The sequence below is a fragment of the Scardinius erythrophthalmus genome (genome assembly GCF_964197995.2).
Source record: "Scardinius erythrophthalmus genome assembly, chromosome: 10".
NCBI classification, from domain to species: Eukaryota; Metazoa; Chordata; class Actinopteri; order Cypriniformes; family Leuciscidae; genus Scardinius; species Scardinius erythrophthalmus.
The window spans coordinates 45,373,265-45,396,653 of record NC_138230.1 but is presented as its reverse complement, the minus strand read 5'-3'; the positions used below and the strand labels follow the sequence as shown (position 1 = coordinate 45,396,653).

The 23,389-nt window shown below is 39.8% G+C and overlaps 2 protein-coding genes across 3 annotated transcripts in view; one reads left to right on the top strand and one right to left on the bottom strand.

The window, feature by feature from the left end:
• The window catches only part of psmb2 (proteasome 20S subunit beta 2), a gene marked incomplete at its 3' end in the record, with an annotated part of 18,578 nt that extends 14,680 nt beyond the window's left edge, over window positions 1-3,898 (top strand). Inside the window, exons 4-8 of the mRNA XM_081376564.1 lie at window positions 710-872; window positions 956-1,005; window positions 1,753-1,853; window positions 2,057-2,127; window positions 3,873-3,898. Coding sequence (XP_081232690.1) covers window positions 710-872; window positions 956-1,005; window positions 1,753-1,853; window positions 2,057-2,127; window positions 3,873-3,898 — 411 coding nt within the window. The remainder of the gene's footprint in view (window positions 1-709; window positions 873-955; window positions 1,006-1,752; window positions 1,854-2,056; window positions 2,128-3,872) is intronic.
• On the bottom strand, window positions 3,767-23,389 carry tfap2e (transcription factor AP-2 epsilon). Of its 2 annotated transcripts, none has more exons than XM_081376176.1 (7): window positions 23,257-23,389; window positions 20,667-21,122; window positions 18,570-18,624; window positions 12,940-13,153; window positions 11,894-12,012; window positions 4,917-5,055; window positions 3,767-4,235 (listed from the first exon to the last, which is right to left on the bottom strand). In XM_081376176.1, the coding sequence occupies exons 1-7, from the start codon at window positions 23,299-23,301 to the stop codon at window positions 3,980-3,982; spliced, it is 1,284 nt and encodes a 427-aa protein (XP_081232302.1). In that variant the 5' UTR covers window positions 23,302-23,389; the 3' UTR covers window positions 3,767-3,979. The 2 variants fall into 2 exon arrangements, with proteins under 2 accessions (XP_081232302.1, XP_081232303.1); XM_081376177.1 differs by lacking the exon at window positions 23,257-23,389 and adding an exon at window positions 22,551-22,592.

The window sequence follows — 23,389 nt, the reverse complement described above, 5'->3', positions numbered from 1 at the left end:
ATCTCGCCATTCTGACTTTATTTCACGCAATTCTGACTTTATATCTCGCCATTCTGACTTTATATCTTGCAATTCTGACTTTATATCTCGCCATTCTGACTTTATATCTAACAATTCTGACTTTATTTCACGCAATTGCGACTTTATATCTCGCCATTCTGACTTTATATCTTGCAATTCTGACTTTATATCTCGCCATTCTGACTTTATATCTAACAATTCTGACTTTATTTCACGCAATTGCGACTTTATTTCACGCAATTCTGACTTTATATCTCGCAATTCTGACTTTATATCTCACAATTCTGACTTTATATCTTGCAATTGCGACTTTATTTAACGCAATTCTGACTTCATATCTCACAATTCTGACTTTATATCTCACAATTCTTACTTTATTTCACGCAATTCTGACTTTATATCTCGCAATTCTGACTTTATATCTCGCAATTCTGACTTTATATCTCACAATTCTGACTTCATATCTCGCAATTGTGAGAAAAAAAGTCAGAATTGTGAGATAAAAAGTCGCAATTATTAATATTTATTTATTTATTGTTCAGTGGCGGAAACAAGCTTCCATAGATCACTGTACGCTGTAATGTGGACTCATGCACTTCCTGTGAAGCTGCTGTGAATGGTGTGTGTTGTGACAAGCGCTGTACAAATACAGTAAATGTGAAGTGACCCGTGATGTCTCGTCTCTCAGACTCCGTATCATGTGAACCTGTTGCTGGCCGGCTACGACGAGGCCGACGGTCCCGGACTCTACTATATGGATCATCTGTCGGCTCTCGCTAAAGCTCCGTTCGCCGCTCACGGGTACGGCGCCTTCCTCACGCTCTCCATCCTCGACCGATACTACAGACCCGGTGAGCACACACACATCATCACGGTTATCATCATTATCAGGTCATCTGCTGATGTCTAACCCAGTGTTTCTGTTGTTCTGCAGATCTGACCCGTGAGGAAGCCGTGGATCTGCTCAAGAAGTGCTTAGAGGAGGTACGTGTTCATACGGGCCATTTCAGGAGTGATGGTGCTGCGGTTATTATTGTTCATAATTACACTCCAAATTGATCCCATTAAAACTGCATAGACTTGCACTAACGGTACTTTTGAAAGTGCAATATTTGATTAAATCTACAGTAAAAATAGTAAAATATTATTTAAATGTAAAACAGTAAAGTGTAATTTATTCCTGTGATCAAAGCTGAATGTTACTCCAGTCTTCAGTGTCACATGATCCTTCAGAAATCACTCTAATATGAGGATCCGATGCTCAACAAACATTTATGATTATTATCAGTGTTGGAAACAGTTGCTGCTTCATAATTGTGTGGAGAAGTTCAAAATAACAGCATTTATTTGAAGTAGAAATCTATAACGTAACATTATAAATGTCTTTACCGTCACCTTTAATGCGTTGTTACGGAATAAAAGTGTTATTTAAGACCCCAGTGTTTCTACAGTCGTGGAGAACCTCTCTAATGTTCTGGAGAACCTCTCTAATGTTCTGGAGAACCTCTCTAATGTTCTGGAGAACCTCTCTAATGTTCTGGAGAACCTCTCTAATGTTCTGGAGAACCTCTCTAATGTTCTGGAGAACCTCTCTAATGTTCTGGAGAACCTCTCTAATGTTCTGGAGAACCTCTCTAATGTTCTGGAGAACCTCTCTAATGTTCTGGAGAACCTCTCTAATGTTCTGGAGAACCTCTTCTGAACCGTTCTGATCATGTGTTTCTCCAACAGCTCAACAAGCGCTTCATCCTGAACCTCCCTTCCTTCACCGTCCGCTTGATCGACAAAGACGGGATCCACGACATGGAGAAGCTTCCGGTCGGCTGCTATTCGTATGATTTTTTTTTATGAATTCGTATGAACATTTCTGTGCGTCTGTCTTTGGATGTGTACTTGTCTCCTCGCTGCTTTGTACACAAGTGTTTTTGCACTTGTGTGTGTGTTGTGTGTGTGTGTGTGTGTGTGTCTCCTCCACAGACAGGTGATTAATAAACATTAAACAATCCCTCTCTCCTGAACACACCGGAATCTGAAGGGACGAGCAGCATATGTTCGCCTGCAGGCAGAGAGAGACGCAGAGAGAACCTGCTGAGTGTCAGAGCGGAGGTGTGTGTGTGTGTGTGAGCCGGCAGGGGGGCAGGTACGGAGACGTCGGGCCCCTGAGCAGATGAAGAGCGCTGGAGTGACAGATGGGGTGAGAGGAGACAGAAGAGCGAGTGTGTGTGTGTGTGTGTCGTCCTCAGGCTTGGCTGGTCAGGACTGCTGTATCTCTGAGGTGTGTGTGTGTGTGTGTGTGTGTGTGTGTGTGTCACTGGTCAGGACTGCTGTATCTCTGAGGTGTGTGTGTGTGTGTGTGTGTGCGTGTGTGTCGCTGGTCAGGACTGCTGTATCTCTGAGGTGTGTGTGTCACTGGTCAGGACTGCTGTATCTCTGAGGTGTGTGTGTGTGTGTGTGTGTGTGTGTGTGTCACTGGTCAGGACTGCTGTATCTCTGAGGTGTGTGTGTGTGTGTGTGTGTGTGTGTCACTGGTCAGGACTGCTGTATCTCTGAGGTGTGTGTGTGTGTGTGTGTGTGTGTCACTGGTCAGGACTGAGGTGTGTGTGTGTATCTGAGCTGGTCCTCCGCGGCGAAGAACAGCCGGAAAGCCTTCGTTTCATTTTAGTCATTTCGTTGTGTGCTTTTCCCATTACTATTATTTTTACGTTTATTTGTTTTTAATTTCGGCTTTATTTATTATTTATTTATTTACAGTTAAAAATTTTAATGCTTCAACTTTCGTTTTTCACTAATATTTAGATGTCATATAATAAGTCTTTTTTTTTTTTCATTTTACCATGTTATTATTATTATTATTATTTTTAATTTTTAATTTCTATTTTATTTATTAATAATTTTTTTATCATTTATCAAGCATTCTTCAACTTTTTTCAACTAATATTTATATTTCATAAAATAGATTTTTTATATATTTTTAAGTTTTCATTTTAGTCGTTTTGCCATGTCTAGTTTTTTTTTGTTTCAGTTTTATTTATTTATTAATCATTTTAATGCTTCAACTTTTGTTTTTCAACTAATATTTATTTCATATGCTGCATTATTTCAAACAAATGATTTTAATAGTTTATGATAATGATAACCCTGTCAAGCGGTTGAATTCAATTGTTGAATTTAGTTTTATATTTTGCGTTTTCATTTTAGTAATTTTGCCATGTTGTTATTATTATTATTTTTAGGTTGAATTTTTTTTTTCATTTCAGCTTTATTTATTTATTTATTAATAATTTTAATGCTTCAACTTAAACTTTCGTTTTTCAACTTAATATTCAGCATTATTTCAAACAAATGATTTTAATAGTTTACAATAACGACAATAATTCCGTCAAGTGGTTGAATTCAATTGTTGAATTTAGTTTTATATTTTTAGTTTTCATTTAAGTCACTTTGCCGTGTTATTATTTTTAGTTTTTTTTCCCAGCGTCTTTATTTATTAAATAATTTTAATGCTTCAACTTCAACTTTCATTTTTCAACTAATATTTATACATTATCATATGCAGCATTATTTCAAAACAAATAATTGTAATAGTCTTTCACAGCGATAATGACCCCGTCAAAGCGATTGAATCCAGTCGTTGGTTTAATATATTACATTTACATTGCAGTACAGCGATAAGAAGAACAGCAACATTGATAATAAACATACAACATGAAGTACAAAAATGACATTTTGAAATTCATCAGTCGATCTCTGATAACTTTACACCCGACGCTTCAGTAGTCCGTGCCGTTTCCCGCGTGTCGCTCGACGGGATCCGATGGGAGTGTGAGGTCCACATGCTTGTGTTTTCTCAGGAGACCAGCGGATCCGAACGGGCTGAACGCACACATTCGCACACATAAATACACTCATACGCTCCTGACGGAGAGGGAGGAGCAGTCAGTGTCTCTCGCCCGGCCGCTCACTTGCGGTGCTTGAGCTCCTTGTCGTGGAGGCCCTTGGCTCCCTCCTTCTCCAGCAGTTTGAGGGCCTCCAGTAAGTAGCTCTGGAAGGCGTTGAGCGCGGCGCAGATGGCCGGCGTCCCGAAGCCGTGGGTCAGCAGACTGAAGTGGGTCAGGCTGTTCTGCACCCCGGGGTCCAGGCAGGGCGTGGGCCGACCGGCACCCAGAGGAGACCTGTCCTGAGACATCAGGTCCATGAACTCCTTGCAGATCTCCCTGAGGACACGGAGAGGGGTGAGAGGCGTCTCACACACACACACACACACACACACACAAACACACACACACACGCTACACACACTACACACACATCAACTCCTTGCAGATCTCCCTGAGGACACGGAGAGGGGTGAGAGGCGTCTCACACACACACACACACACACACACACAAACACACACACACGCTACACACACTACACACACATCAACTCCTTGCAGATCTCCCTGAGGACACGGAGAGGGGTGAGAGGCGTCACACACTACACACTATACACACACACACACACACACACAATCTAGACACACTACACACACACGCTTTCAATAATACACTGATGAACTGAGGAGAAAATGTGCTCACGAATAGAACTGAAGCTTCGTTATTTTACTGAATTCCTGCACTGACCCATTTATATAATGAATAAATATAAAAATATATATAAAAATTTTTTTTTTGAAAATGATTTTATACACATAAATCTACAGCTGCCTTTATACTTTATGAAGGGTGTTCCTCATATTTAAGGTCTGAGACAGCAAGAAGTGAAACCCCTGGTTTAAAGGAACAGCAGAGCTTTATTCCAGCGTTAACAGAATCTACAGGTGTGTGTGTGTGTGTGTGTGTGTGTGTGTGTGTGTGTGTGTCTCAGAGCCTGCAGAGGTGTGGTCTTCACTCACTTGCTGGCCATCAGCATGCTGCGTCTCGTGGGCGTCTGATCCGGGTCGCTCTGCCGGCACAGATACTCCGCTGTCGCCCGGGCCGGGAACTCTGTCTCACACACGTACCCGAAGTCCCGAGCGAGGTGAACCGCCTCACCTGAGGAGAGAGAGAGAGGGGAGAGGGAGAGAGAGAGGAGAGAGAGAGAGAGAGAGAGAGAGAGAGGGAGAGAGAGAGGGGAGAGAGAGAGAGAGAGAGAGAGAGAGAGAGAGAGGGAGATCAGGCTGACGCAGAGATGAGGTGATAATAGACTGACTTCTCATTGGCACTTATTTTAACTTAACACTCGACAGTAACATCCACGATAAACTCGCTTGCCTAAGTGACTGATAATGTTGTGTGTGTGTGTGTGTGTGTGTGTGTTTGTCTATGTGTTTGTCTCTGTGTGTGTGTGTGTCTCTGTGTCTGTCTCTGTGTGTGTGTTTCTGTGTCTGTCTGTCTCTGTGTGCATGTGTGTGTGTCTCTGTATGTGTTTGTGTGTTTGTCTCTGTGTGTGTGTGTCTCTGTGTGTGTGTGTGTGTGTCTCTGTGTCTGTCTCTGTGTGTGTGTGTTTCTGTGTCTGTCTGTCTCTGTGCATGTGTGTGTGTCTCTGTCTGTCTCTGTGTGTGTGTGTGTGTGTTGCATTTGACACAATAACCGCAGCAAATACGAGTTGGTGCGGATGTGATCTGATCTGGCTTTAGTATTCTAAATATTGTTCTGAATATTGTTCCAGTCTGACCTCTGACGCTGCCTGAATCAAAAGCTGTGTCCCAAATGACACACTATACACAGAGTAGTCCAGGGCCGGAGTGGGGCCACTTTCAGCTCAGGAGTTTCAGGCCCAAGACCGGCCCACTGTTTCCATGGTGGAATTCCAAATTAGCACTTTTTCCAAATTGGATAAATGAAGCAACAGTTCAGCTCTTACTATTGTGTAGTTTGTAATGGTTCAACAAATAATGTAAAGGTTAAATAATAATTCACAATTGCGACTTAGTTTCACACAATTCTGACTTTATATTTCGCAATTCTGACTTTATATCACGCAATTGCGACTTTATATCACACAATTCTGACTATCTCGCAATTCTGACTTTAAAAGAAGCAATTGCAACTTTATTTCACACAGTTCTGACTTTATATCTTGCCATTTCTGACTATAAGAAGCAATTGCGACTTTCACACAATTCTGACTTTATATGTCGCAATTCTGACTTTATAACACACAATTGAGACTTTATATCACGCAATTCTGACTTTATATGTCGCAATTTTGACTTTATAACATGCAATTGCAACTTTATTTCAGGCAATTCTGACTTTGTCACAATTCTGACTATAACACGCAATTGAGACTTTATATCACGCAATTCTGACTTTATATGTCGCAATTCTGACTTTATAACACGCAATTGAGACTTTATATCACGCAATTCTGACTTTATATGTCGCAATTCTGACTTTATAACACGCAATTGCAACTTTATTTCAGGCAATTCTGACTTTATATGTCGCAATTCTGACTTTATAACACACAATTGAGACTTTATATCACGCAATTCTGACTTTATATGTCGCAATTTTGACTTTATAACACGCAATTGCAACTTTATTTCAGGCAATTCTGACTTTGTCACAATTCTGACTTTATAACACGCAATTGAGACTTTATATCACGCAATTCTGACTTTATATGTCACAATTCTGACTTTATAACACGCAATTGAGACTTTATATCACGCAATTCTGACTTTATATGTCGCAATTCTGACTTTATAACACGCAATTGAGACTTTATATCACGCAATTCTGACCATATCTCGCAATGCTGACTTTATAACACGCAATTGCAACTTTATTTCAGGCAATTCTGACTTTATATGTCACAATTCTGACTTTATAACACGCAATTTAGACTTTATTTCTCGCAATTCTGACTTTATATGTCACAATTCTGACTTTATAACACGCAATTTAGACTTTATTTCACGCAATTCTGACTTTATATGTCGCAATTCTGACTTTATAACACGCAATTGCAACTTTATTTCAGGCAATTCTGACTTTATATGTCGCAATTCTGACTTTATAACACAATTGAGACTTTATATCACGCAATTCTGACTTTATATGTCGCAATTTTGACTTTATAACACGCAATTGCAACTTTATTTCAGGCAATTCTGACTTTATGTCACAATTCTGACTTTATAACACGCAATTGAGACTTTATATCACGCAATTCTGACTTTATATGTCGCAATTCTGACTTTATAACACGCAATTGAGACTTTATATCACGCAATTCTGACCATATCTCGCAATGCTGACTTTATAACACGCAATTGCAACTTTATTTCAGGCAATTCTGACTTTATATGTCACAATTCTGACTTTATAACACGCAATTTAGACTTTATTTCTCGCAATTCTGACTTTATATGTCACAATTCTGACTTTATAACACGCAATTTAGACTTTATTTCACGCAATTCTGACTTTATATGTCGCAATGCTGACTTTATAACACGCAATTGCAACTTTATTTCAGGCAATTCTGACTTTATATGTCACAATTCTGACTATAACACGCAATTTAGACTTTATTTCACGCAATTCTGACTTTATATGTCGCAATGCTGACTTTATAACACGCAATTGCAACTTTATTTCAGGCAATTCTGACTTTATATGTCACAATTCTGACTATAACACGCAATTTAGACTTTATTTCACGCAATTCTGACTTTATATGTCACAATTCTGACTTTATAACACGCAATTGAGACTTTATATCACGCAATTCTGACTTTATATGTCGCAATTCTGACTTTATAACACGCAATTGAGACTTTATATCACGCAATTCTGACCATATCTCGCAATGCTGACTTTATAACACGCAATTGCAACTTTATTTCAGGCAATTCTGACTTTATATGTCACAATTCTGACTTTATAACACGCAATTTAGACTTTATTTCTCGCAATTCTGACTTTATATGTCACAATTCTGACTTTATAACACGCAATTTAGACTTTATTTCACGCAATTCTGACTTTATATGTCGCAATGCTGACTTTATAACACGCAATTGCAACTTTATTTCAGGCAATTCTGACTTTATATGTCACAATTCTGACTATAACACGCAATTTAGACTTTATTTCACGCAATTCTGACTTTATATGTCACAATTCTGACTTTATAACACGCAATTTAGACTTTATTTCACGCAATTCTGACTTTATATGTCGCAATTCTGACTTTATAACACGCAATTGCAACTTTATTTCAGGCAATTCTGACTTTATATGTCACAATTCTGACTTTATAACACGCAATTTAGACTTTATTTCACGCAATTCTGACTTTATATGTCACAATTCTGACTTTATAACACGCAATTTAGACTTTATATCACGCAATTCTGACTTTATAACACGCAATTTAGACTTTATATCACGCAATTCTGACTTTATATCTCGTAATGCTGACTTTATAACACGCAATTGCAACTTTATTTCAGGCAATTCTGACTTTATATGTCACAATTCTGACTTTATAACACGCAATTTAGACTTTATTTCACGCAATTCTGACTTTATATGTCGCAATTCTGACTTTATAACATGCAATTGCAACTTTATTTCACGCAATTCTGACTTTATATCTCGCAATGCTGACTTTATAACACGCAATTGCAACTTTATTTCAGGCAATTCTGACTTTATATGTCACAATTCTGACTTTATAACACGCAATTTAGACTATTTCACGCAATTCTGACTTTATATCTCGCAATGCTGACTTTATAACATGCAATTGCAACTTTATTTCAGGCAATTCTGACTTTATATGTCACAATTCTGACTTTATAACACGCAATTTAGACTTTATTTCACGCAATTCTGACTTTATAACACGCAATTGCGACTTTATTTCATGCAATTCGGACTTTATATATCGCAATTCTGAGAAAGACATGTAAACTCGCAATTGTGAGATAAAAAGTCGCAATTATCTTTTAAAATGTTTTATTCTGTGGCGGAAACAAGCTTCCATACCTCCTGGCCTCTTCCTCCCATCCATCCTCCCTGACGCGTTACGGTAGGGCCGGCCCAGCTATCGGTAGGCGCCGGCGGTGCCGCGGTAGCCTACCTGAGAAAACGTTTTGGAAAAGATGGGCTATGGACCCAACCAACTCTATAGGAGGGGAGGGGAGAACTCCCTCACATGGTACAACCCATGCAGAGGCTGCGCGCTGCGGTGTCAGAATGCGGAATGTGTAATGTAGCCTAACTAAGTGACATTGAAATGTGAAAAAAAAAAAAAAAAAAATTCCTCGACCGGCCCAAAAGTGAAGCGCCCCACCAGGATTTCTCCCGATTACCCACTCCGGGCCTGGAGTACTCAACCGTCTAGCTCAGCGGTCCCCAACCTTTTTTGCGCCACGGACCGGTTTAATATCAGCCAATATTTTCACGGACCGGCCTTTAAGGTGTGGCGGATAAATACAACAAAATAAAATGATACGACCGGCATAAAAACTGTGGTATTTTTTAAATATAATAATAAACATGAATCCAATGTGTAGGCCTACTCGCAACTTTATTTGGGTGGGGGTGCGAGACGACCACCATTCAACCCGAAAAATGTCATATAACCATTCCAATGACTCCGAAGCTGTTCAAATTAAGCTAAAAAAACTGCATAGTGCTGCTTTAATGATTATGAATATGTAAAATATAGCAGGAGACATTTTAATTGTTTACTAATAAACTGGTGTTTTCTGTGTCAGTGTCGGCTGCAAAGATGAAGTTGACGATGCTGACTCGCGATCTTCGCAGTAGTGAACGCGCCAGAGAGAAATGCACATTTCATACGGATTACACAAGCAGAGAGCAGTCTGTTTTCTTTCGTTTTGAATTGTTCTGTTTAAAAGTAGACATTTCAATCTTTCTATATATGTCTCAGGTCTGTGAGGCAAGTAGGCTACCTTATCACTGAGTTTCGGTTAATTTATGAGACGAGCTCCAGTTCACGCGCCGGCGCCTCCGTACGTCATTATGTATTTTCTAATATATTTATATAAAATTAAGATACAATTAATTAAAAACGAAATTAAATTTAAAGACAGGCTTTGTGCTTTCTGTTTGAGGTCTCTGTGAAAGTTTTAAAGCAGTCTTTTAGTGCAGCTTTCAGAGCGCTCACGTCCGTAATGGAGAACTGTCCCGTCTGTAACCCTTTTTTTTTTTTTTGTGAAATAAATTTCTAAATAAATGCGACTTATAGTCCAGTGCGACTTTTTTTTTCTTCTTCATGGCGCATTTTTTTGACTGATGCGACTTATACTCCGGAGTCCGGAGCGATTTATAGTCCGGAAAATACGGTAAGTTATTTATTCTTTCTGTGCGGCCCGGTACCAAATGTCCCACGGACCGGTACCGATCCGCAGCCCGGGGGTTGGGGACCCCTGGTCTAGTGTATGAACTTATACACTACTTATAAGTTTATTTTGTCTTTCAACATCTGAGTCTGAGCCGCTCTGCTGCTTAAGTAAAGCGGTGACCGAGCATGAAGTGTCCAGCGTCACACGCTTCGTTTTTCTGGTTAAATAAGTTCATCATCCGCGCACTTAAAGTGCACTTCTTCTGTTTAGAAGTTTCAGTGTGAACGCACTACTCACTATTTATACCACAGAATGGCACAGAATAGTGAACAAGGACGCAACTACACAACTACGCAACTACATTCTACACAACTACACACTACACAACTACATACTACGCAACTACACAACTACACTCTACACAACTAGTCTACACAACTACGCAACTACACAACTACACTCTACACAACTACACTCTACACAACTACACTCTACATAACTACAGTCTACACAACTACACACTACACAACTACACACTACACAACTACACTCTACACAACTACACTCTACATAACTACAGTCTACACAACTACACACTACACAACTACACACTACACAACTACACACTACACACTACACAACTACACAACTACACACTACACAACTACACACTACACAACTACGCAACTACACAACTACACTCTACACAACTACACTCTACATAACTACAGTCTACACAACTACACACTACACAACTACACACTACACTCTGCACAACTACACACTACACAACTACACACTACACTCTACACAACTACACAACTACACTCTACACAACTACACTCTACATAACTACAGTCTACACAACTACACACTACACAACTACACACTACACAACTACACTCTACATAACTACAGTCTACACAACTACACACTACACAACTACACACTACACAACTACACACTACACACTACACAACTACACACTACACAACTACGCAACTACACAACTACGCAACTACACAACTACACTCTACACAACTACACTCTACATAACTACAGTCTACACAACTACACACTACACAACTACACACTACACTCTGCACAACTACACACTACACAACTACACACTACACAACTGAGAGTCTGGTTTCTCACGAGGGTTTTCCTCCATTCTGTCGCTGATGGAGTTTTGGTTCCACTGTCGCCTTTGGCTTTTGTCTTGTTTATTTGTGGACATTTAATTTAATATTCATCAATATTATGTTACATACGATAATATATCGACACCATTATATGAGAACTGAACTGGAGAGAACATCGTGAGCTGGACGATGACATCACGGTTTCTCCAGAGCGGGTTTATGTATAAATACACTAATAACTTTTTTGCAACAGAAATGAAGCACTGAACTCACTAAAGCTGGACTGTGACGCTGTTTTCTTCTGGAAACAAACTCTGTTGGATTATTCTCCTGTCATCTCAGTAAAGCTGCTCTGAAACTCTGTATAGTTCTAAGCGCTGTATAAATAAAGCTGACTCGACTAGTAATGTCTGGTACCTTCCACCAGCGCTGTGAGGAGCGTGACGTTTGCAGCCTTCCGTCGGCCGGCCGGCAGGTTCAGGCCGATCTTCTCCAGGCGCTCGCGCAGACATCGGCCGCCGTTCTTCGACTTGGCTCTGAGGAAGAACAGGGAGAAGATGAAGAATGGAGAAGATGAAGAGCAGGGAGGAGAGGAAGAGCAGGGAGAAGATGAAGAATGGAGAAGATGAAGAGCAGGGAGGAGAGGAAGAGCAGGGAGGAGAGGAAGAGCAGGGAGTATTTTTCCCTCTATATTGTGATCCTGATCACAAAACCAGAGTCACATGTCACTCTGGTTTATCTGTGGCAATAGCCAACAATACAGTGTATGGGTCACAATTATCCATTTTTCTTTTATGCCAAAAATCAATAGGATATTAAGTAAAGATCATGTTCCATGAAGATATTTTGTAAATTTCCTACCGTAAATATATAAAACATGTATTTCTGTGAGTGAATGCAGCACAATCGCCAACATAAATGAACAACTTTAAAGGAGATTTTCTCAATGTTTCAATTTTTTTGCACCCTCAGATTCCAGATTTACAATAGTTGTATCTCGACCAAATATTGTCCTATCATAACTATCCATACATCAATGGAAAGCTTATTTATTCAGCTTTCAGATGATGTATAAATCTCAATTTCATAAAATTGACCCACTGGTTTTGTGGTCCAGGGTCACATATAGTGTTGATATGGCAACTATAGTATCATGTACCGTATGCTAAAAGCATTTAAAACACGTGTTGCATCACCCCGCTCACTCCTACGCCATTTTGGGCTTTTAGTGCGGATCCCTAGCGCAGTTTTACTGCTTTCCTGGAGCTCAAACAGAAGAGCGTCGGCGCTTGCAACGCCAAGGTCATGGGTTTGATTCCCAGGGAAAGCAAGAACTGATAAGAATGTAAATGTGAACCTTGAAATGCAATGTAAGTCGCTTTGGATAAAAGCATCTGCCAAATGCATAAAAGTAAATGTTTTGTAAAGGAGAGCCGCTGAATGTGTGTGTTCTTCGTGTGTACCTGCGCAGGACTCCTCCGAGCAGCGACGCGTTCAGGCACTCGGGCGGCGCCAGGCGTCTCTGGACTTCTCCCACCGTCACCTTATACTTGGATGTGGAGCTGAGGAGCGACAGGCGTCCCGGGACCGAGCAGAAGATCTCCGACGGGTTCGACACGCCGCCCAGACCCAGGCCCTCTTTACTGAGACACAGCGAGCCGTTCAGCTTCGACGGCACTAAACACACACACACACACACACAGATGGTGATGGTGAAGCTTTTCTGGAGTTTAAACAGTAGAGCGTCAGCGCTTGCAACGCTAAGGTCATGGGTTTGATTCCCAGGGAAAGCTAGAACTGATAAGAGTGTGAATGTGAACCTTGAAATGTTAGTAAGTCGCTTTGGATAAAAGTGTCTGCAAAATGCAGTAATGTAATGTAGATGAACCAGAGCTATCGCAAATCACAGGAGAGGGAACCTTGTGTGTGTGTGTGTGTGTGTGTGTGTGTGTGTGTGTGCGTGCGTGCGTGCGTGCGTGCGTGCGTGCTGATCAAGTCCTGATCACCCTGTCGGGTTTATTCTGAGATAACAACCGGCTGGATCTACATTATCCCTTACTTAATGCACCATGAACAAACAATGAGCAGCTGTTAATTCATGTTAGTTAATACATCAAGTAAGGGATAATGTAGAGCGAGGCGGCTGTTATAGCGAATACACCCCCGACAGGCTGATCACGACCCCGACGCGAAGCGGAGCCTGAATCCTGAAGGGGTTGTATTCGCTGTGAATCTTACATGGCTACCTACCGAATAAATCAATAATTTGACACAAAATATTGATTTTAAAAGGAGTTTATTGATTTAAAAAACGATTGTATTGCTTCCGCTAAAGAAAATAGTCTGTTCCGTCTCTACGGTTAGAATCCTGCGTCCATAGCAACGCTCTGTTTGTCATGGCAACGGTGTGTTATACTCAGCAGCGTCTGATATCGAGAAATAACACACCGCATTCTGCATTAGAATTCAACCAAGCCATGTAATAATGTTAACTAATGAACCTTATTGTAAAGTGTTACCGAAAAACTAATAATGATCTGCACTTCTACAGCATTTATTAATCTTTGTTGATGTTAATTTCAACATTTACTAATACATTAACATTAGTTAATGCACTGTGAACTAACATGAACATTTACATGTATTCATTAAGCAGACGCTTTTATCCAACACTGCCAGAAATAGAGGTACAGTAGGAGTTCATTACAATCTACACTAACGTACCCCATAGGGCTTATTATTGGACCTCAAGGTACATATATGGACCTTTTTGAGGGTCAAAATGCATTAAAAGGTACTGCTTCTTTTAAAGGTTAAGGTACAATATTGTACCCTAGTGACAAGCCACTGTACCCCTGAAGTACAATTATGTACTTTATTTTCTGAGAGTGAAAGCGACTTACAAATGAGAACCATAGAAGCAGTGAAACTAACAATAGGACAACAATATGCAAGTGCTGTGACTCTTCCCAGTTTAGTCTAACACAGTAAATGCAAAAAAAAATTTTTATATATAGATATAGAAGATAAAGTGTTAACAAACAATGAACAACCGTATTCTTATTAGCTAACGTTAACAAAGATGAACAAATACAGTAACACATCTATTTCTCGTGGTTAGTTTGTGTTAGTTAATACATTAATGTTAACTGTGAAGTGTTGTTCGGTGTGCCAGAGCGATCGCGAACCACAGGAGGGCGAATCTTATTTTTAAGTGTTTATCAAAATGTGATAATTTGTGCTTTTAGATTCGGTCCTGTAACCTTTTCAAGACGCTCTCCCACAGGTTGGCATCTGTTGTCTCGGTGTTTAATTTCTGTTTCTCACTCTTATTTTCGAGCGGGTGTTGCATCTCCACTGGGGGAACGCTTTATTCCATCTGTTGTGCACACAGTCGTTGTGCTTGTAATTAAAGTTTTCTGGCTCCTTAAAAAAAATCTGACTTTAAAATGAACCCAACAATCACAGTGACGAAAAGTAACACGGTTTAATCAAATGGCAGAAATAAAAACAGGCTGTTATGTGTGTGCTATCCCATTAAAACAAGGCTTTTGTCTGAATGAGGCATAACCCTCCATTCAAACTCTAATAATGATCAGCGTTCATGGAAGAACAGACCATTGGGTTTTAATATGAGCTCAAGGATCTTTGTTACGTCGTTCCTAAAAACCTTCATTTGTTTTCATAAGATTAGCCTTTGGTGTGTTTCTACGCCTCATCTGTGTGGGCTGGATCTCAATAGGACTAGAGAAATGCAGCTTACGCATGTATTAGGAAAATCCGCTGGTGTGTGAATGATTCAGGAAACGGAGAAGGGAAAATCCCGGATTTTTAACCCAACCGTTGCGTTTTTCCATATTTGACCCAAATTTGGGTTGAAACGACCCAGCATTTTTTAGAGTGTGGCTATTTATTTGAGGAGATCTTATTAAAGCTGAAATCTATTAATTTTGATATTAAAATGTACCAACGAAAGCACCCTGAAATCGCTGGTGTTTCTGACGTCACAAACTACCTTGTAACCAATCAGATCAACGTGTGATCGTCAACCAGTGGATCTCTGAGCTGAGTGGGTGAGTGGAGGCGGGGCTCATTTGCATATTCATAGAACCGCGCATACTAAATGCGGCAAGAGTGTTGAGTTACAGTCAAGATATTTTAAGGCATGAAAAAGTCCAAAGAAAAAACGTTTAAATATGTAATTTTGGTGATCAAAGATGAGTTTTAAGGGATAAAATGATTGACTACAGGGGGACTTTAACGACATGACAAATAAAAATACCAACAGTTGCAATCGTTCTCCCCTCCGCCATGTTTAAAGTTTACGGCACGCCCAACTCGGGTATCAAAATGATCTCAGTGTTTCCCAGTAAAAAATGCGACTTGAGAGGACATATATAGCTGAATATACTCCGAGTCATGATTACCATAAATAAAGCTCTGCATGCTTTCGAATCGGTACTTCGGTGTCATACACCGATCTGTCTGCCGCTTCAATTCAACGCACCTTAAAGGGATAGTTCACCAGAAAAAAGAAAATGATCCCATAATTCCCTCACCCTCAAGCCATCCTAGGTGTATTTGACTTTATTCTTTCAGCCAAACACAATCAGAGTTATATCAAAAAATATCCTGGCTCTTACAAGCTTAATAAGGGGAGTGAATGATGCCTGAGATTCTGAACCCCTAAAAAAGTGCATCCATCCATCATAACAGTAATCCATCCGGGGGTTAATCCAGGCCTTCTGAAGTGAAGAAAAATATCCATATTTATAACTGTATAAACTCACTGGCTTTCCTATAACGGCCGTATGCGAGTCTAGTTCCGGCGGAAGAGTGACCTCTGACCCGACGCATAACGAGTGACCTCTGACCCCACGCATGACCTATGACCCCACGCATAACGAGTGACCTCTGACCCGACGCATGACCTCTATCCCCATGCATGATGAGTGACCTCTGACCCCGACACATGCGGCCCCACGCATAACGAGTGACCTCTGACCGCACACATGACCTCTGACCCGACGCATGACCTCTGACCCCACACATGACTTATGAGTAGTGTAAGCTCAGTTGAGAGTCGACGCCTCTCGCGGTTTAAACAACAAACTCAAGCTCCTCCCACATTTCTCTTTAAAAATTCTCCTTTTACTCTTCTAATTCGTGACTGGTGTCTTGCTCTCAAAATTATGAGTTTACACATTGTAATTAAAAAGGCTTTTGTTCTGAAAACTCGTTAAAGCTCGTTACAGTAATTACGGCATCTGTGAATGCACCATATGTTCAATTTCCGACTAGGAAACTCATTTTTAATATAATTCTGAAAGCAGCATATAAGATGTAGGGGGAATATGTTAAAAGACATCAATATTATATCTTATACGTAGCATAAATGTAAATGTTTCTACAGCGTTTGCAAACATCTCAGGAACAAAAACTTTCACATAAGTCACACTCGTCTGTATGCAACCGTATGTTTTACGTTTCCCTCTGTAGTCAACAATTTTATCCCTTAAAAGTCATCTTTGATCACTAGAATGACATATTTAAAAGTTTTTCCTTAGTATACGTCCTTTAGTATGCGCGGTTCTATGAATATGCAAATGAGCCCCGCCTCCACTCACTCCCTCAGCTCAGAGATCCACTGGTTGACGATCACACGTTGATCTGATTGGTTACAAGGTAGTTTGTGACGTCAGAAACACCAGCGATTTCAAAGCGTGTTTTTGAGACTGTCTTTGGTTCACTGCAGTTTTAAGGAGGAAATACTCAGCAATGCTGTCGACTTATGAACTTACACATGCTTTGTCTTAAAGCATATTAAAAACACCACATAGACACATAAACAACATTAAAAGCTGGATTTCTCCACAGGAGGACTTTAAGAAGTGCAGAAAATGAGTAGGCCTACGCTATGTTGTTTAAAACTATTGGGAAACTAATAATGACTGCTGTGAAAGTCAGTGTATACTTCACACACTACACTCTAAAACTACTGGGTTGTTTTAACCCATGTTGGAGGGTTTTTTTTATTAAATTTTAAACCCAACGGTTGGGTTGGTCCACATTTGACCCAACATGGGTTGAAACAAGTGCATTCAAAGGCAATGATTATCTTCCAAAAATTCTAATTGAATGCATAACGTTTGTTTATAGTTGCTACGCGACACACTCGCGGTGTGTTTGCTTCTCTCCTCCCGCTTTCGGTGGATTGGCACAAACACACACGCTACTGTATATTATCTCTGTTGTACAGTAGAATTAACGCGCGCGTGTGTGTGGGCGGCGTGCGCGTGTCCGCTCCGAGCGCGCGGCCGAGCATCTGAAGCGTCTCATGCTGATCCCTTTATTCCTGCAGGATTTGGCTTCTTCTCCACAGAAATCTCGCTTCGCCCGTTGATCCGTTCAGCCGCTCGGTAAACACGCGAGATTTCATAGAACGCTAAATAAAATCTAGAATTATGCAAATGAAAACATGCTAGAGTGTTTTCAGAAGCTGTTCTTATTAACTATCCAGCCTGGTGAGTGTAGAGGCACAGCGATGCTCTGAATTCTTCATAACTTTATTATCTGCTCTCTTCTCTAATCCCCCTCTCTCTCCCTCTTTCTCTCGTATGACCATGAACAGTTCATTAACAGCAGCGCTTCAGGGCGGAGGAGCAGAGGCAGCACTCAGGACTTCAAATGAAACTGCAGAGCTGAATTAGTGTGTGTGTGTGTGTGTGTTTGTGTGTGTGTGTGTGTGTGTGTGTGTGTGTGTGTGTGTGTGTGTGTCTCTTTCTCTCTGTGTGTGTGTATCTGTGTGTGTGTCTCTCTCTCTCTCTCTCTCTCTCTCTCTCTCTCTCTCTCTCTCTCTCTCTCTCTCTCTCTCTCTCTCTGTGAGTGTGTATCTGTGTGTGTCTCTCTTTCTCTCTCTCTCTCTCTCTCTCTCTCTCTCTCTCTCTCTCTCTCTCTCTCTCTCTCTCTCTCTCTCTCTCTCTCTCTCTCTCTCTCTCTCTCTCTCTGTGTGTGTGTGTGTGTGTGTGTGTGTGTGTGTGTGTGTGGTCAGCTCCTCTCCAACAGTATTATGTTCATCAGATCAGACTCTCACCTTTCTTGATGACTGAATGGTCCAGGATCCCCAGCGCCGACGCTTCTTCTAAACCCTGTCACACACAACAGCGCTGTTGAGGTCACTTCATGTAAACTGTTGAGGTCACTTCATTTACAAACCAATCGAGGTTAAACAACAACTGCCTTTTTATTTTTAGATGAGGGACATGAGTGATTAATATTCCCTGTAAAATACTGACTATGAACATATTTATCAGTATAATTATGGTGATTAGATCACCTGTTGTGCATAAAATACGAAAGTTATTCTAAAAATGAAACTGCTACGAATTACAATTATTTTATTTGGCTACAATATTTTCCGAAATATTTGTGGAACGAGTAGAAATATGTCAAATGGAAGAAATGCTTTTATAGTCCTCGTGATGTCACATAACAGCAAAGAGAAATAAAAAAAGAAACGTAGATTTTAGGTCACATTAACTATTGTCCCGTAATTTGAAAGCGAATAAAACAAAACAATATGAGTATAGGCTACTCTGATATTTAATTTGAAGTCGCAGGATTGAAGTTAAAAAACAAACAACGACAAAAACCCTTTACGCTTATTTGTCACTTTATGGCGAATTAAACGTTCGTTCTCGTGTAAGTCAGTTCTCGGAAACGCTTCTTCATCAAAGAGAGTCCAGTTGTTTGTTGAGTCATTGACCGAGGAAACCGATTGGACGCGCTGCAGGTTTCCAATGACAGACAGAAGAACTCATTCTGCACCTGCAAACCACTGAAACACTGAAAGAGTGAGAGAATGAAAGAATGAAAGAGTGAAAGAACAAGCAGCGCGAGCCGAAAACCAAACCGGTTCCAATCCGAATCTTCTGTTCAATCCGAATCCTACATTTCACGGCTGATTCTTCTGACGATTGCTATCTTATAAAGGGGAATTTTTATATTATTAACTTTTAAAAGACGAATTATAATTATTTAAACCTTATTTATTGTATCTCGCATTCTAATATCTAGTTTTAAGAAAATGTTGCGGTTTTAATTTCTAGAGGAAGTAAAATTAATTGTAAGACTTTTGCATCAAGATTAGTTCTGTTACTGTTATGTGCCAGAAATCATTCAGGTCGAAAACTTTTAATTGGGAATCATTTTATTTTCCACATGCGTGTTAATTGACTGCTAACTTTCATTACCATCACACATCGTTCCATTAAACATCTCAAATCAAACGCTCTTTTGCAGCACATATTACAGTTTAAAGCTTTTTAAAGATTTCAAGAAGTGACTCAAATTGAAGAATCAACCACTTGATTTTTCCTTTATTTCAGAAGCTGTGATTGTAGTCTTTTTTTAAGAACGTTTTTAAATTTTATGTGTAAAGATATTTATCCGTTTCAGACAATAAATAGAGGAGTTGTTAACAATGATTTATTAAAATGCATTTTCACGCAAATGCACGGCAGAAAAAAACCTATAAAGCACTTCTGCATCAAATAAGATTAGGCCTATAAAAGAAATCGTTATTTAGAAAATATTTATATTTCGTTTCATGCGCTATATTTTATATAAACATTTGCTAACACTTTATTTTACAGTGTCTCTGTTTCATATTTTACACGTAGTTACTATAGTAATAACAGTCAGTTATGCACATGCAAACCTGTGTAACCCACTAATTATATACCTACATGTAATTAATTACTATGACTCAGTTCTTAATTGTATAATTACACTGTAACAAGGACACCTTAAAATAAAGGGTTACACTTTATTTTAAGGTGTCATTGTTACAGTGTAATTATATATTTAAGTACTGAGTAATATTAAGCAACTACATTACTATAGGGTTAGGGTTTGGTTGAGGGTTAGTTGCATGTAATTATGCATAATTTACTGTTATACTTGTAACATATGTAACGAGGACACTGTCAAATAAAGTGTTACAAAATAAAGTGTAACCAAAAATGTCAAACACGCCAAAGACTCTCATTTAAATAAGCAAGACAAATTCTGTAGAATTACGCCTGAATTGCGTTGTTTACATTTTATGAAACATGCAAAAATCCAATGATTTTTCCTTTTCTTTTCTTTTTCCTTGCAATTCTCATAAATGTCCCCCAGATGAACTCACCTGCATGTCCTCCAGCCCGTGATGAGCCATCGCATGCATCCCCAGAGGAGCTTCCCCCAGCGCCGCGGCTCCTTCGCCCAGGCCGTGATGCAGGAGCCGCGGGACGCCCGGATACTCGCGACGCGGGTCTAAACTCAACGCGCGGTGGGACTGAGACAGGAGCCCCGCGTCCTCGGAGCGCGAGCGCTGGGAGTGCCAGGCCTGCTGGTGCTGGTGGTGCTGGTGGAGCGAGTTGATGGACGGGTAGGGCTCCGGTAAATGCGGGTATCCCGTGTCCTGGCCCTGGGAATAGGACAGCGAGGACTGGGGATAAGGAGGAGGGAAGTAGGGCGGCTGGAAGTCCGAGGCCGGGGTGTGGCAGAGCGGGGGAGCCGAGGAGTAGGACGCCTGGTTCAGCGAGGAGAGCTGGGAGAGCCGTGCGCTCGGAGAGGAGCTCGACAGCCCGTCCGATCGGTCCTGTGCGTGGGGGAAAACACATGAGTTTCGTGCAGATACATCATCATGATGACCGTTCTGAGGTGCATCATAAAAAATAGCTTAATAAACATCTAAAGGATGATTGCAAAGTGTGCAAAATTCATCCTGCCATTACTGATGTTGATCTCAGTAACCTATGAACAATTTAGTCTATTTTAAGATTGCAATTATTTTTAAGTTTCCCATAGTAGTGTTAATATATATAGCTAATAAAATAGCTTAATAAAAATCTAAAGGAACGACTGCAAAGTGTATTCATCATGCCATAACATGCTCCTGATTTCAGTAAGTGCAACGAAAAATATGGCCAATTTAAGATAGCAATTATTTTTAAGTTTTGAATATATAATTAAATATACACTGTAAAAAATAAATTAAAAATCATGATTTGTTACCACAACATTTTTGCCTCTGTCAAGTCAACTTGGATAATTTATGTGGATCGGATAACATAATATTTCGAGTGGTTGATTAAACCAATCTCCTTCATCGTATTAACACATTTTTAATTTTTTTTATTTCAATGAACTTAAGATTTTAAGGCGAACAGGTTAATTACTTTAAGTTAAACCAACAAAAATGTTTCACAGTGTAGGACTGTTTGTCTTGTTATTAGCACAATTTATTACATTTACATGTCAAGTGTTCCTGGAAAGATTGTATATTAATTTGATTAGTTTAAATGATATATTCAAGGTATTAAATTAGTCGTCGTTAATTATACTAGCCTATTATTAATTATAACCATAACCTAATGCAATGTTTTGATGCGGCTCCAGAAATAAGAGTGTTTTCCTGTAGCAGGTCTGAATGATTCTCCCTGTTTTAGACAGTTAATAGATCCAATTAATTCAGGATTACACGCGTGTAAAAACACGAAGGGCTAATCTAATTTCCTTTTTGGTGCTTCTATAATCTTCCCTTCTCTTTTTGCAGTTTCTCGGATATTTTTTGTAAAAAAAAAACAAAAAAACGATTGCAATGTAATTTTACAGAGAATCGTTTTATTTGTATTCACATTTATTAGTTTTATTTGTTTCATTTTATGTGCATGCATTAATTTGATTAGTTTTACTTTTATTTCGTAGCGGGAATATTCACGCGCCAGTTTCTCCAGCTCGGAATGAAACGCGTCGCTCGCGAGAATAAACCAAGCCGAAGTTTCTGAGTTTAATGATTCATTCCCAAGTCACTGTAAGACAAAGACCAGCCTGTTATCTTCGCTTAGACCGATGGCAGCATGTGACATATTTCCAATGAAACACTCACTTTATCACACACACACACTCAATAACACAGATCGCGCTCGCGCTTCTATGCACGCTCATCTCAGCTGATCTCACATGACAATCTTCTCAATGATGATCCCTCAGATCTGAGGAGGATCTTCTCTCGAGTTGAACTCACCATGCTCGAGTAGGTGTGGACCAACATCTGCACACACACACAACTGCTCCAAAGCGCCTGAGATTCGCGTTAATAGAGTCACTAAAGGCCCGGGATCACAGATCCATCAACTCTCCTGAAGCTGTACATCAGACTGGCCCTGTTCATCACACACACCAGCTCTTATAGCACTGGGGGGAGGGGGAGGGGGGACACCTTAAAGGGACATTAATTAATTACTCCAAATTAATTCAGTCTGATTGGAAAAATCCATTTTCACTGGTTTGTTGCGGGTTAATGGTTCGCCAAAACTTTATTGATAATTGTTTTACATTTTAGAAATTTTATTTAGTTAAATATTGTTTTTGTTTATAAATGTGATACAGTACTTTTTTATCACGTGACTATCTAAAGCAATAGGTCTATAGCAAAACTTCTGGTAAAATTTTATTTTTCAAGTGCCATTGATGTTACATGTATTAACCATAGTAATAACAGTAAATCATGCATAATTACATGCAACTAACCCTCAACCAAACCCTAATCCTACTCTAACCCTTTAGTAATGTTGTTAATTATTATTACGTAGTACTTAAATGTATAATTACATTGTAACAATGACACCTTAAAATAAAGTGTAACCAAACTTCGTTTTCACAGTAAAAAAAATAAAATAAAAATTGGGTTTCTGTAGCCAGACCTACAGCTGAGAGGATGATAACAGTACCTGTAAGCAGTAAGGCTCTGTCTTGGTCCGGGATTTCCACAACATGATTCTGGAGAAAGAAAGTTCGTCCTTTGTTGATGTGAAGACGAGAGAGAAGAGACTCTGAGTCCTGCGAGAGATGAGTGAGAGACAC